Source organism: Stomoxys calcitrans, chromosome 3 (genome assembly GCF_963082655.1).
Source record: "Stomoxys calcitrans chromosome 3, idStoCalc2.1, whole genome shotgun sequence".
In the NCBI taxonomy this organism is placed as follows: domain Eukaryota; kingdom Metazoa; phylum Arthropoda; class Insecta; order Diptera; family Muscidae; genus Stomoxys; species Stomoxys calcitrans.
Genome location: NC_081554.1, coordinates 127798738 through 127814877, shown reverse-complemented (window position 1 = coordinate 127814877; position 16140 = coordinate 127798738). Strand labels below are relative to the sequence as shown.

General features: G+C 39.3%; 1 protein-coding gene across 1 annotated transcript in view; it reads left to right on the top strand.

Annotated features, from left to right (window-relative positions):
- Positions 1 to 16140, top strand: part of LOC106091723 (ATP-binding cassette sub-family A member 2) — a 70443-nt gene that overhangs the window by 22585 nt on the left and 31718 nt on the right. The window contains exons 14-15 of the mRNA XM_013258358.2: positions 12139 to 12361; positions 12439 to 12497. Coding sequence (XP_013113812.2) covers positions 12139 to 12361; positions 12439 to 12497 — 282 coding nt within the window. The remainder of the gene's footprint in view (positions 1 to 12138; positions 12362 to 12438; positions 12498 to 16140) is intronic.

The following is a 16140-nucleotide window of genomic DNA, read 5'->3' as shown; positions in this document are numbered from 1 at the left end:
TGTCACGCACAAAACTAATGCAATCCGCATGTAGGAAACTCACTATTCTGTCCATTGCCTTTTTGTCCTTTTTCTTGAACTCAACTTTTTTAGTTGCATCATCTGGAGGGTCGCCGGTGAGAACTTCCAACAGATCCAGAGAGTCCAAATGAATTTTCACTCTAAATTGCCAATCATCAAATCCCTGGCCGTTAAACTGGGGAATTCCATGAACTTCCTTGATTTCGTCCATAACCTCTTGTAATTAAGAATTCACGGGATTAACAAATTTATTTTAGTAAAAATTAATTTGAAGATTTATTAAACGAACAGAATTCAAAGGTGGGTTATTTTTTACTGACTAGAAAAAAAAAATATTTCTATACACCAATGCAAGGAAAACAAAACGTACTTGATTAAAATAATATATGTATAGGAAAAGCATACTTGATTAGAATAATAACTAAACAAGTAAATATCGATTGGAGTATTTCTACAACAGAGTATCACACAGGATAGACCTGGGAGCTCCGATCTGTGTGATGTTCATTGTTATCACGAGAAGCTTAACTGCGAGCTACCGGGCGGAGCCACAAGTTGCGGGTAGAGGAATGCGCTATACGGAGTAGCTGCAATTTCAGTCGTGGACAATCAGCGGTATCGAGTGGACAGTCTCAGTGAGAGCCCTGGTGGCACCGGCTCTTGGATAAATACTGAGTGCCTATGGTGCTCGATATGACAAGATGAGTTATTTTCGTCTTTAAATAACCAATGAACATCATGTTCACGCGGTGATCGGTCCTTTGGAGCGGTACGAGCTTGCTCACCTATAAAAGCTAGGCGAAGATCACCAACTTAACATATAGACGTCTGGCTACATCAACAACTAGAAACAGCCAGCTTAGTTTGCTTAAGGACATGTCGATTGGTTGTTTGAAAATGGAGGGACACACTGTGGACCGACGAATGTAAAATTGTATTATATGAAGGAACAGGGTCCAGGTAGACGTCCGCCGGCCTGCCCCATCGATAATATAAATCACAATTTACAAAAATTATAGTCAAAAGTGGTTGGGCAAAATGTTTTACAACTTAGGAGCTAGTAATGCTAAAATCGGCTTCGGACTCGGCATTAAAAAGGAGACCCCTTATCATTGAGCGGTGTGCACTCATTGATATGAGAGAAGTATCCCTGTTTCCTATTGAATTAAGTAATGCTGATTTATGCAGACTGAAAAATGCTTCTGGAATTGGTATTCTAAAAAGATAATGACCGAAAACATACTAGTTATTAGGGTGGTTTCAGGTCAAGGGGTTCAGGTTAAGCTGTGACCTGCACAGTCCCATGATCTCAATCCATAGAACATTTATGGGGAGACACTTAAATTATGTTACAGAGGACCGACCGAGCTACGGAACGCAGTTAGTAATGCCTGGCACATAATCCGTTTAAAGCTATCCCTGGATCACCCTTTAAAGAGATGCCTGGATCTTATTGAGACTCCATTCATCATAGATGTGAAGAAATAATTAAAGAAGAGGTTATTACTCTAGGCACAGAAATAATTTAGCTGTGAACACCACACATACTGGAACATTAGGTCCAATTTAGGTGGTGTTCATTGCTGTCGCCAGAAGCCTAGCTGCAAGTTACCGGGCGCATACGCAGTAGCTGCAGCGGCAGTCGCGGACAATCAGCAGTATCGAGCAGAGAGTCTCTGTGAGAGGCCGGGCGGCACCGGCTCTTGCACAAATACTGAGTGCCTATGATGCTCGATATGACGCTGGTATGGCGGGTTATGATGCTGATATGGCGGGTTATTGGTGCCTTTAAATAACCAATGGCTATCCTGTTCCTGCGGCGATCGGTCCTTTGGCCCGGAACGAACGTGCTTACCCGCAGGAGCTTGACGTGGATCGCCACCACCACATGAAAATTTGGCTACAACAATAAAAACAATAAGAATTTTCTTTGCAATGGATTTTCGATTTTTGGTTGAAATCTCATCTGACACTTTTAGGTGTGAAGGCTTCAAGGGCTGTTCGTTGGTTGGTTGTACTTAAATTCATTGCGAAAACGCCTTTATGATATAAGTACTACACTAACCAAGCTAGACACCCTGTGTGCTAGTAGTTCTTTTTCCAATGCATGTGTTTGTTTGTTGCAGTGGCAGACTTTTTTCGACGCAACTTCATTAGAGACATGTGCTCTGTGGATCTTTCGGAAGTTGTGTCAATGGATTTGAACGCTAGGCTACGACAGCGGCTCTCACTTTTGCTCCGAGTGTCCAGGTTCGAATCCCGGCCGGGCTTCGGCGAAGATTATTTTCATTTCCCGTTTTTACAACCACATATTGATAAAATTGAAAAAAAATACAAAATATCTCACTTTTTGAGCATGCCTAATATGCATAATACTTTACATATACAGAAAACAAAGGATATAAAAAAGTCAAAGTGCAAATGCAAATTTGTCCATGAACATTCCATAAGGAACTGGGCCAAACTTCTCACATATCAATAAGTGCTGGCCGATTTAATTTTAAGCTCAATGATAAGGTGTGCCGCAGAGCGACACCTCTTTGGGGAGAAATTTTAAATGGAAAAGTACCTCGCATATGTCGCCAGCATTAGGTTGGCATAACCACAGCTGAAAAATTTTCTGATGGTCCCGCCAGGAATCGAACCAAGGCGTTCAGCATCATAGTTCATGCGTTCATGCTACCTCTGCGCTACGGTGGCATCCATTGTTTTTGATTAAACTCTTATTTTCTTTTACCATTTTTCCATATAAGTGCCACCTTTACTTTTTGCGGCTAGTGGTGTTTGAATATGGTTCCTCACGTTTGTTAGTCAGATGCGCTACCAACTCAGCCAACTTCTTGTTTATAACGTGCGCAGCAAAAGGTAAACATATTCAGTTGGTCTATTTTCAGAACAAACACCATCGTATTTTGCTCCCGTCGGTACTCCTTTTTTTGCTTACTCTCGGAAAGTAGTTATGAGTTTGAGTTTCCTCTTACTCTGTGTGTTTGGGTTGCACTCACACCCAACATATCGTTAATTTTTTATCCCACGCCTTTTTGTTAAATGTGGTCCAGTTCGGATCATATTTGCTTAAAAATCAAAAGCGAATAGAACACACCATTCCGATAATTCACCAAACGCATTATTAATAAACAAGATGAACAGGAAAGGACCCAAAACTTAACATTGCGGCACTCCACTCCTTACATTAAGGACGTCACCACAATTACAATTCACGCAAACTATATGTTGCCGTTCGCATAAATACGAAGACAACAAATAAATTTGCAGTACTCGAAAACCCGTAAAGTTTCTTTTATTTATATAACAGCCGATCATAATCCACTCCAGTGTGAATATCTGTCCTATGGTGGATTTACCAGTTCAAAAGTCGCATTGTCTTTAGGTTTTAATCTTTCATACATCACGCTCGAAAGTAGCTTGTACGCGATGCGGAGGAGACGTATTCCTCTGTAGTTGGCACATTCTGTCTTGCCTCCTTTGTTGTGTACGGGATATATTGGGTTGCCCAAAAAGTTATTGCGGATTTTTCATATAGTCGGCGTTGACAAATTTTTTCACAGCTTGTGACTCTGTAATTGCATTCTTTCTTCTGTCAGTTATCAGCTGTTACTTTTAGCTTGCTTTAGAAAAAAAGTGTTAAAAAAAGTATATTTGATTAAAGTTCATTCTAAGTTTTATTAAAAATGCATTTACTTTCTTTTAAAAAATCCGCAATTACTTTTTGGGCAACCCAATAGTATGCTGAGTTTCCAATTATCGGGTATGCGTTCTTCTAGCCAGATCGCGCAGACAATCTGATGCATATCGTCTTCGCGGCTATCGTCGAACACTAGCAGCTGGGTAAAATGTTATTTCCATATCCTCAGCACTTTATCTGTATCAGTTACCAGATTTACTTCTTTGTCTCTGCAGGAGGATATGCCTGTACAAAAGCCATCGTTTTGATGTTTGATTCTTTGGTAGAATTTCCGGACTTCATTCTGACTCCTTTACATCTCAATTCGCTCACACTCACATATTACCATTTCCATTACCATCTGTAGAATAGGTGTTTCTACACTCTTCTTTTCTCCCGATATCTCTCCTTGTTCTGGCGCGTTGCTACTGATTGCAGGGTTGCTCTGTATGCCGCATTCTTGGCCTCTGCAATATTTCGATACTCCTGGTCGTGCCATGGGTTTTTTGGAGGAGGCTCCTGGTACCCAAGTACGGATTTCGCGGCATTTTCCATAGAGTGGGCAATGGTTTGCCACTACGCCTTTATATCATCCGGACAAGAAGTGCATTCATAAGCAGTTGGGTCAATCGAGTGGAGTATGCCATTGCCATCTGTTGTTTTTGCAGTTTTTAAATATCCAGCTTCCCTGATGTGCAGTTCGTACTTTTCTTGCCATACTCAAACGGGTGCGAACCTTTGTTGCAACAAGGTAATGATCCGAATCTATATTCACGGATCGACCGTACATCTAACACGATGAATCACTTTCATCTATCACAACGTGGTTTTCTGAAGTTTTTTTATGTGATCTCTCATGCTGCTAACTACCATGTTTTTTGCTGCGGCGAAATGTATTAGCGTCAATCCATTATCTGACGTTATCTCGTGGAGGGTAAATTTTCCGACTGTTGGACCAAAGATATTTTCCTTTCCTATCTTGGCATTTAAATCACCCAGAACGATTTTAATATATCTAGGCGCTCGTAGAAAATATCCTTGGTCTACACGTCCTTGCCTTCCGTAGGGGCATGGACACAAATACGAGGGTTAACTCTTATATTTCGGGATTAGAGAACAAAAACACAAATTAATCATCGAAAATCGGTTTATTAAGATCTATACACTTTTGCATGCGTTTGAACCAATTGTCGCAGCACTTTTGCCACTCTGATTGAGGTTTCTCCAAAAAATTGATTCTGAACGCATCAAAAGCTTCTTCAGGTGTCGAAGAACGTTGACCTCTCATTTTATTTTTTACGTACGGGAATAAAAAGAAGATATTTGTTGCCAAATCAGGAGGAGCAGTTGTTTGAGCCGATGTTTGGAGAGTTCGTATTGTCATAGTGAAGAGTGATCCGTCTTCGGCGGTTGGTTTTCCTGATTTCTTGGAAGACAACTGGCAAACAAATGGTTGTGTACCACTCAGAATTGACTGTTCTGCGTTGTTCTAGTGGTACGATTGCGACAAGTCCAGTTATTCCGAAAAAACAGGCGATCATTTGCTTGGCAGTACTTCGTGCACGAGCAACTTTTGTTGGATTTTGGCTCATCTTGAAACACCCATACAGCTGACAGCTGTTTACTTTCGGGCTCATACGGGCGTAACGATGGCATAGACGCGTTTCGAAGCAACGCAATCGTATTTTTGGAGCATTTCTTTCGACATTTCCAATCGACACGATCCTTTTTTGAGCGATTGACAAATTGTGCGAACAAATTTTTTTGACGGTCAAATGTTCATGCAATATTGAATGTATACTGGTCCCACTATTGCCCAAGGTTGTCTCAATCTTACCGTTGACTTTACCATACCATCGATAAACACTGACACGATCCTTTTTTTGACGGTCAAATGTTCATGCAATATTGGATGTATACTGGTTCCACTAATGCCCAAGGTTGTCTCAATCTTACCGTTGATTTCACCATACCATCAATAAAAACTGGTCCCGCACGGGATAGCTGTGAGTACCACACAGGCTGGAACATTGAAGTCCAATCTATGCGGAAAGTCTCAGTGAGAGGCCGAGCAGAACCGGCTCTTGCACAAATACTGAGTGCCTTGGCTCGATATGACAAGGCGGATTATTGGCGCCTTTAAATAACCAATAGCGGCGATCGGTCCTTTGGACTGGAACAAGTATTCTCACCTACAGGGGCTTGAAAATGCGGCGACAACAACAACTACTGGTCCTTGATGGAGCTTCATCGCAAAAAACTGAATTAAATTCATCGATGCACTGTGGTTAAGTTAATCCACGTCGAAAGTTGTAAAAAATAATCGCACGAAAATGTGTACCAGGTAGTTCCATTTTATGGGTGGGATGAATATTTTAAGTTACTGTAAACAACACTAATAGCGCTCTAAATGTTCTGAGTACGTATAACCTCAAATATGTCAAGCTTTACGATAGAGCTGTCAGTTGGCCGATTGCAACACATAGGTTATCCAATCCTGAAATATAAAAGGCAACCTCGTAAGGCTGATGTTAAAAATATTGGCTTTTGTAAGAATTGTGGCTAGCCTCTCATCCACCGGAGCAAAGCTGGAGACAAGGTGTTTCAGTCTTCGACTAACCACAAATCCACAGCTAAATACTTCCGCCAATGCGTATACTGCACCTTCTCTATAAAGAGTACGGAAACTCCAGGTGCAGATCCGAAGACTATGGAATTTTTTTCGTTTGCGTGGCCCGCTAACGTAAGGGGAGTCCGCTTTTATTTATTCATTCAGATCATGTAAAAAGCCACAAAATGGTCACATAGATAGTTACAATTGGCTACTGTTTTACAATTAATAATAATATTTATGTATAAAATGATTAACAATTATGAAATATTTAACAACAAAAGTGTTAAATGTTTAAATAATTTTTTTAAAGAGATTTTGCATTTTAAAATAATTTAAATTCAGTATTTAACAATATTAGTATAATGTTGGTTGCCCAAAAAGTAATTGTCGGTAATATAGTAGTAATATAGTCGGCGTTGACAAATTTTTTCAACGGCTTGTGACTCTGTAATTGCATTCTTTCTTCTGTCAGTTATCAGCTGTTATTTCAGCTTGCTTTAGAAAAAAATGCGCGAAATTTTGTTTACATTTGTTTGTTTGGCGTCAATTTTAATATGGGTACCACATGTATTGAAAGAAATTCATTTAACAAACCGAATCAACGCTTGTGATATGCACCTTAAACGCAATGAATTCGATCCGTTTTTAAAAAGAATCATAACTGGAGATGAAAAATGGATTGTTTACAATAACGTTAGTCGAAAACGATCATGGTCCAAGCATGGTGAACCAGCTCAAACCACTTCAAAGGCTGATATCCACCAAAAGAAGGTTATGCTGTCTGTTTGGTGGTATTGGAAGGGTGTGGTATATATTGAGCTGCTTCCAAGGAACCAAACGATTAGTTCGGATGTTTACTGTCAACAATTGGACAAATTGAATACAGCCATCAAGGAGAAGCGACCAGAATTAGTCAATCGTAAAGGTGTCATATTCCACCAGGACAACGCTAGACCGCACACATCTTTGGTCACTCGCCAAAAACTGAGTGAGCTTAGCTGGGAACTTTTGATGCATCCACCATATAGCCCTGACCTTGCACCATCAGACTACCATTTATTTCGATCTTTGCAGAACTCCTAAAATGGTAAAACTTTCCGCAATGATGAGGCTATAAAATCGCACCTGGTTCAGTTTTTTGCAGATAAAGGCCAGAAGTTCTATGAGCGTGGAATACTAAATTTGCCAGGAAGATGGCAAAAGGTTATCGAACAAAATGGCAATTATATATTTGATTAAAGTTCATTCTAAGTTTTATTAAAAATGCATTTACTTTCTTTTAAAAAATCCGCAATTACTTTTTAGGCAACCCAATAGAAAGCTACACATTGGTTTTTTATAAGGTATAATTTGAAAAAACATTCACTTTTATTCACAATATTCCCAATGATAAAGAAATAAAACCATGACAATCAGAGATCGAAATCTTCAAAAAATTTAATGCAATAGGAATTAAAGAATATATACAAGATACAAACATTAATAGTCTTCTTGTGCCAATAGTCGTATTTACAACTACTCTTCTAAACTTCTAAGGTATTCGCAAAGTTTACCACGATATGAATCATAGCCGAGACAAAAGAGTTTTAATGTACCCGAGAAGCGATTGAAAAGCCTGGCTATTCTAACCTTGAATGAATAATTCATATATCATTTGGTTAGCCATGCGTGACCGGGTAAAACTGAACAATTCGACAAAAGAAGATGGAGATAGTCGAATCAAAACCTTTCCAAATAATATTAATGAGCGAATATCAATAAAATGCTGAAATGAGCAACCTAAAACACATTGTGGATACATACGATCAAATCGCTTAATGGAATATAGGCAACGGACTACTCTGTTTAGAGCAAGCGCCATGACTATCATTTTGCGTTTGGTTGTACCAGAGAGCCCTAAGTAAAGATTGTGGCGTATGTAAGTATTGGTCTAATCACGCTCCTATAAAGCAGTCCACTCGCTCCTATGCCCCATTTCGAGGCTGCGGCCCGTCTACATAGTGCCCAACATCTGTGAGCCTTCTCAGTACGCTCCTGAATGTGATACTTCCAATTCAGTTTCCTGTCCACGATCCCACCAAGTGTTTGACCTTGTCAGATATCAAAATCGTCTTATTGAGAAACGTGGTGTGTTAAATTGGCTCACCATCGTCTTCCTCGTGAACAGGCATATTTCAGTCTTCTCTGGGTTAGCATTGAGACATCTGGGTCTAGCCCAGCCATGTGCCATCTGCAAGACCCTTACGGCCAATCTGCATAGCTTATTCTGATCCTTCCACCTTAGAAATATCATATCATCGTCTGCGTAGCAGACAGGCTTAAATCCCTCCTCAGTCAGCATCCCTAATAGATCATTTATGGTGGTCACCCAAAGGAGTGACCATAAAATGCCCCCCCCGTGGCGTTGCCTTGTGCCACTTTCTCCCTTATATTTACGCCATGGGGCACACAGTTTATCCACCTGTTACTTAGCACATTGTTAAAAGCTCCCTCGATGTCAATAGATGCCGCCAGGGTGTACGTTTTGGCATTGAAGTATTCTTCTATTTCATGCGAGGTTGTACAGGGCAGTCTCCACCGACCTTTCCTTGACATAGGCATTATGTTTTTATTTGAGCAGTTCGCTGGATGTCCTACACTTTATCATGGTGTCCACAATACGTTCCATGGTTTTAAGTAGAAAGGACGTGAGGCTTATGGGTCTGTAGGCATTTGGTGTCGTATAACATGCCTTGCCGAGCTTTGGTATAAATACCACCCTTGCCTCCTGCCAGGATTTCGAAGTATATGAAAGTCCTAGGCACGCTCTGAAAATATTTGCCAGATGAGGCCTCAGATAGTCTGCCAATTTCTGTAGTAACGCCAGAAATATTCCATCAGGTCCGGCTGACTTAAATGGTTTAAAGCTTCTCAAGGATTCCTCCACCATAAATTCCGTAAATATAAACCTTCGATCAACATCATTATTCGTCATATCGACATCATATGTCGTCTACTAAAGTTTCAGTTTGGACATGGGTTTTTGAGAGAAACTTTTTTATCTTGGCGGCTTCATTAACTCTATCGAACTGTTCGCAGAAAAGCTTCCAGGAGGCACGTTTTGTCGCTCTGGTAATCCTATTGTTTTCCTTGAGCCGTGTGTAGTTCGACGTGCTCCGTTAAAAAATTGCGGACCTCTTTCCCAATATTGCGAATTTCCCCGGTCATCCAGGGTTTTTCTTGGGCTTATTTCCTTTCACCAACTATCTTCGAAGGACCCCACCAGTGCAGTCGTAATCCTGTTGACATTTTCGTCTATGCGTGGACAATCTAAATTGTCTTGCCCAAAATCTTCTTTTTAGTATCCAAATTTTGTCCAGTTGGTTTTCAACTTATTCCGGAAGCTTATCGGATTCGGCGCTAGTCGTGCTATGCTAAACCTAGTGTAGTGATGGTCAGAGAAAGAGTGTTCCATGGAGACCCTCCAACCCTGAACCTCATCAATTAGATTTTCCGAACATATCGTCACATCTAATACCTCCTCCCTAATCCTATTAACAATGGTAGCGGTGTAACCAATATTCAAGAACTCTGCCAGGGCTTGGCCCCGTTTATTAGTGTTGGTACTACCCCACGAAATGTGGTGAGATCCGACGTGGTTGGCGGTGTCGGAGAGTCGAAAGGTATATAAAGTGATGCCAGGTATGCTCCACCGTTTCCCTGTCTCACCACTGTTGCATCCGACGTTGACAACTCTGGGGAAAATATATAATTAAAATTTTTATAACAAATAACGCTGGTCCACGGCTGAGTACCAATGTTAGCATAGATAGGTAGTTGATAAGGTTCAGTCCAGAAACTTTGTTCCGGGTCGTCCATGGCAATATGAATCTTGCCCTTGCTGATCTTCTCCATCAGAGCGTGTGTAGCAGTCTCGCTCCGGTGGAGGTTTATCTGGATTACCTCAATCATTGGTCGTCCAGTAAATGGGCATCTTAGGAGTAGGTGAAGATCTCTTCGTCTGTTCCCTGTTCTTTAGACTGCATTGACTTTCCTGTCACTGCATTGCCTGATATCATCGTTGTAGGTTCTTTGCCTATCCTAGTCTTCCGACTCTTTATAAATTCGGTAATGGTTCCATCGTTGGTCCCTGTTCTTTAGGCTGTATTGAATTTTTATTCCCTGTACTGCCTAATGTTTCAATAATAGGATCTTTGCCTATCTTAGTCTTCCAAATCTCAAGTAAATGGGCTTCTTGGGAGTAGGTGATGGTACTGATGGTACCATCATCGGCTCCCTGTTCGTTAGGCTGCATTGAAACTCCTGTCGCTGCGCTGCCTAATGTTTCAATATTAGGATCTTTACCTATCCTAGTCTTCCGAAACTAGAAGTCGGTGATGGGTCCGTCGTTGGGCCCCTGTTTGTTAGGCTGTGTTGGGTCTCTCGCCCCTGCACTGCCTGATATTTTTGTATTAGAATCTTTGCTTATCCTAGTCTTTACAAAATTGAGAGAGGCCGTGATTGTCTCGTCGTCAGCCTCCTGTTCGTTGGGCGGTATTGAATCACCTGCCACTGCACGGCCTGATGTCTCAATATGAGGATCTCTCTCTATCTATCCTACTCTTCCCAATCTTGAAAAAGACAGCCTTGCTCCTGTAGTGTGCCATGCCTTTAGTCTTAGCCAAACTCGACATGGAGACTTGATCAATGCCAACCACAAGGAGAATTCCTTCCTCCTTCTCCTCCCTGTGGAAGATCTCCGCTTTCTCTGCGACCAAACCTTGGTTTTATTTGCCCAAAAATCCCAATACGCGTTCCGTCGCAAATTAACTGATTGATGAAGAACGTCGCCTTTGCGAGCTGGGGGATGTCCATCTTTCTCACCAGGTCGAGCTTTGCGCTCTTCCAGGGAGCGTGGATACCTCTGACGAGCTGTTTGACGGTATCAATACATTCCGCCGACGCAAAACGCAGCGTATAGATGTCCCCGCTTCCTTCGTTTCTGTTCTGACTTTGTCTACCTCCGCATGACACTGTCTAGAGTCTTCATTGCGGGATGACTGGCTTAGTTTTCCCAGAGTACTTGAAAGCGGGGGCCTCTTTTTCTTTTTTAGCATTTTAGCAGAGTTATGCTCTTCGGGAGATCTGATTCTTTTTCCAGTTTCCGTAGAAGTGCTTGGAATGTCAGTTCTATCCCTTCCAGCATCCTGCATCCTCCTTTGTATTCTTCGTCGTGCCTCGGTTCGCTTTCTAGGTATGCTTGTGAGCTAAGCAAAGCCATCGCTCACTTCTGCTGTCATCCCGCTGCCCTCATCTCTCGATTCCGTTGCGATGACTGGCGCTGTCTGAATCCGAGTCAGAAACACCACCTTTACTTAAAGGCTGGGGACGAACTGTGCATTTATCCGTCTCTTTCTTATTAATTAGTCTAACGACTAGTTGTGCGCTTGAAGCATTACTCTCGACTACAGGTGCCAAGGCACCAACACGCTACGATCTGACGCCACCACCGCAGCTGTTGGTTTTTTGGAGTCCATTTCTAGCCTACTCCAAAAAGACTTTAACATTTTTCGTAGTAGGTAATACCTATTCCGAGATACTGATATTTTTTTATTATTATTTGTATAATCTCCGAAGAGATGAATATAAAGACATGATTCCCAATGACCACCACACAAATCGGAGCTCAAAGTTACAGCTATCTCGTGTCAGCCAGGTGTCAAAGTATGAAAGCAAAAATATCGACATATGTTAATTATTCTACTTATACACATTTTATTTTTAACTTGACTGAATTAATTGAAACTATAAAAGAACATTTTTATATATTTTTTTTCAGAACTTATAGAAATTATGAGGAAAGACTTTTATAATTTCCAACAGGAAGCTATTGGGACCATACAGTTAGGTGGTGAGAAAACACCGACTATAACGATATTATATTCCGTAAACATGATACACAGTTCAGCAATACTGACAAATCTCGTAGACAATTCGATATATATGTGGTCTACGAATTCAAATGAGAATATATTAAAGACAATATATGCGCCTGTGGCTGTGTAAGTAGACAAAAGCCAGATTTTATTAAATTATTTATTTTCATATTTGGTGAAAAATAAAATCCTTTAACTTCTAGTCATAATTCATCGGCTGGATCTCTAAGGCTAGCTTACTATGCCACTCTTGTGCCTATGGGTAAGTTAAATTTAGTATTTTATTAATCATCACTTTGTTTGACAACAGTTCTTGTTTTTGCTTTATAGCTTTACGATTTCTACCCAGATTTTCGTTTTTTTTTTTGTTATAGTTATTTTTTGCAATAAGGATGTAAGCTTGATCCAAACATTTTTTGCTAAAAATGTGGTGGAAATACACTGAAAAATATTAAAAAAAATTTGCCATGGTTGGTCTCTATATCTGTTTGGCTGGTTTTTCTGTCTGTGAATTTCAAGAATTCGGGTTAGAAAATAGAATGTCACTCTAACATAACTATTGCGGTCCCCCTAACAATCTTCTTTTCTCTTACAATGATCTGGCAATGTCATAGCAGCGCAGCTAAGCTCAACAATTTTTGCGTTTCTGCACACATGCTGATTTAAGTCGTAACCGTCAACCAATACACATCTCTTAAAGACAATTTCACCATTCTTGCTAAATTACCTTTTTTTCATTTATATCATTTAAACAAATGAATAGAGATGGTTTTCTACCGGGTAAATACCCAATGCTTGAGGCCACCGTAGCGCAGAGGTTAGCATGTCCGCCTATGAAGCTGAACGACTAGGTTCGAATCCTGGCGAGACCATCAGAAAAAATTTTCAGCAGTGGTTTTCCCCTCCTAATGCTGGCAAAATTTGTGAGGTACTATGCCATGTAAAACTTCTCTCCAAAGAGATGTCGCACTGCGGCACGCCGTTCGGACTCGGCTAAAAAAGGGGCCCCTTATCATTGAGCTTAAACTTAAATCGGAATGCACTCAGTGATGTGTGAGAAGTTTGGCCATGTTCCTTAGTGGAATGTTCATGGGCTAAATTTGCAATTTGCAAATACTCAATGCTTGGTTATTAATTGAGTAAATACCCAATAAATATAAATTTTCGAATATTTTAGTAATTGAAATCTTTTTCAATTATGATGATTTCGTATTCTTTGTATATAAACCGGATTTTCTGATCTCATAAAATCGAAATTTAGTTATATATAGCCGCTATATAAACCGATCTCCAGACTGACGCAATAAATTGGCCATTTTTCATCCTATGTCGATGAAATTTGACAAAGAGAGTTCTGGTAGACCTCTACTCATTTCTGTGAAGTGCGTACCATATTTGGATATAGCTGCCCTATAACCGACCGCCCGATCTCCACACTCACACCATAGATCTAGAATGTAATAAGATACGGCATTTGCAAAAGTCGATTAGGGATAATTTTGAACGCATAAATGACATCGTATTTATTGGGATTGGAGTACTATCACATATTCTATAAAAAGTATATACAGCGGTCAAAAAAAGTATTCATCATTAGCAAAATTGATAATAAATTCACTTATTTTGGGTAATTGAAGAAAATTTAAAGTAAACAAATAATGCAGTTTTATGCAATAGTTTATTTTTCGTAATATGTTTTAAAATAAATTCAAAAAATAAATTTAATTAGCGCAAAAAATGCAATTTTATATAATAACACCAAAAACAGAACAAAAAAAGTATTCATCATTGATGTGCTATCATCAAAGTCAAATTCAAATATTATTTGGGAATCCCCCTTTTCTGTTTTATTTAGTAAAGGAGGCTTTGCCCTTGACAGCAAATATTTAATTTCATTGAAAATATAGTTTTTGTCAAAATGGGTCGTAAGCAAAACGAGGTTTCTGATGAGGTAAAAGTTTTGATAATAAAACACCACAGGAATGGTTTAACTCAAAAAACTATCAGTGAAATATTAAATAGACCACGATCTACTATACAATCCATCATCAGAAAGTGGACAGAAACGAAAACTGTTGACAATAAACCAAGATCTGGTCGACCAAAAGCACTTTCAGTTGTAGATGTGCGTTGGCTGGTGCGGCAAGTTCAGAAAACTCCGAAGACAAATGCGACCATTCTTCGTAAAAACACTATGGAATATTTAGGGAAGGAAGTTACTACACAAACAATTCGAAATACACTCAAAAGGCATAGTTACAGAGGAAGAACTGCACGTAAGAAGCCCTTTATAAATAAAATAAACCGAGTGAAAAGACTAAACTTCGCAAAAATGTATGTAAAACAGCCCGAATCATTTTGGAAAACAGTCATTTTTGCAGACGAGAGCAAGTTTAATCTTTTTGGGTGCGATGGAAAGGTCATAGTGTACAGAAAACCAAATACAGAGCTTGAAGAACGAAACACAGTTGCTACTGTAAAACATGGTGGAGGTGGTTTAATGGTTTGGGGGTGTATGGCGGCTTCAGGAGCGGGAAATCTTGAAATTATTAATGGAGTAATGGATCATAAGTATTACATTGACATTTTAAAGAGTAATTTAAAAGATAGTGCTGTAAAACTTGGGCTTGGTAATAACTTTCAATATTATCAAGATAATGACCCCAAACATTCTGCTTTAAATACCAAGATGTGGATGCTGTATAACTGCCCCAAAGTCATTAAAACTCCTCCTCAAAGTCCCGACTTGAACCCAATTGAACATCTTTGGGAACATCTCGAACGCAAATTGAGAACGCGCAATTTTTCGAGCAAGAGTCAAATGCAACAGGTGATAATGGAGGAATGGACTAATATAGACCAAAATATAACCGCTAAATTAGTCCAATCGATGTCAAACCGTTTAAAAGAAGTTATAAGACGCGGTGGTCGAATAACAAAGTATTAATTTTTTTAAATTATGTTAATTATTTTTTTGTTTTTTTGCAATGATGAATACTTTTTTTGTTTAATTTTTTGTGTTCAGCTGTAAAATGGCCCTTTTTGTTCCAATAAATACTATTTTTTTCTTTAAAAACAATGAAATTGTGTACATATATATCACACAAGCACTACTGCATCATTAGTTTAATATGTTTTTATTCCAATTGTCTTTTGTAGACTTATTAAAAAAAACATTGAATGATGAATACTTTTTTTGACCGCTGTATTCATCATTCAATGTTTTTTTTTAATAAGTCTACAAAAGACAATTGGAATAAAAACATATTAAACTAATGATGCAGTAGTGCTTGTGTGATATATATGTACACAATTTCATTGTTTTTAAAGAAAAAAAATAGTATTTATTGGAAAAAAAAGGGCCATTTTACAGCTGAACACAAAAAATTAAACAAAAAAAGTATTCATCATTGCAAAAAAACAAAAAAATAAATAACATAATTTAAAAAAATTAATACTTTGTTATTCGACCACCGCGTCTTATAACTTCTTTTAAACGGTTTGACATCGATTGGACTAATTTAGCGGTTATATTTTGGTCTATATTAGTCCATTCCTCCATTATCACCTGTTGCATTTGACTCTTGCTCGAAAAATTGCGCGTTCTCAATTTGCGTTCGAGATGTTCCCAAAGATGTTCAATTGGGTTCAAGTCGGGACTTTGAGGAGGAGTTTTAATGACTTTGGGGCAGTTATACAGCATCCACATCTTGGTATTTAAAGCAGAATGTTTGGGGTCATTATCTTGATAATATTGAAAGTTATTACCAAGCCCAAGTTTTACAGCACTATCTTTTAAATTCCTCTTTAAAATGTCAATGTAATACTTATGATCCATTACTCCATTAATAATTTCAAGATTTCCCGCTCCTGAAGCCGCCATACACCCCCAAACCATTAAACCA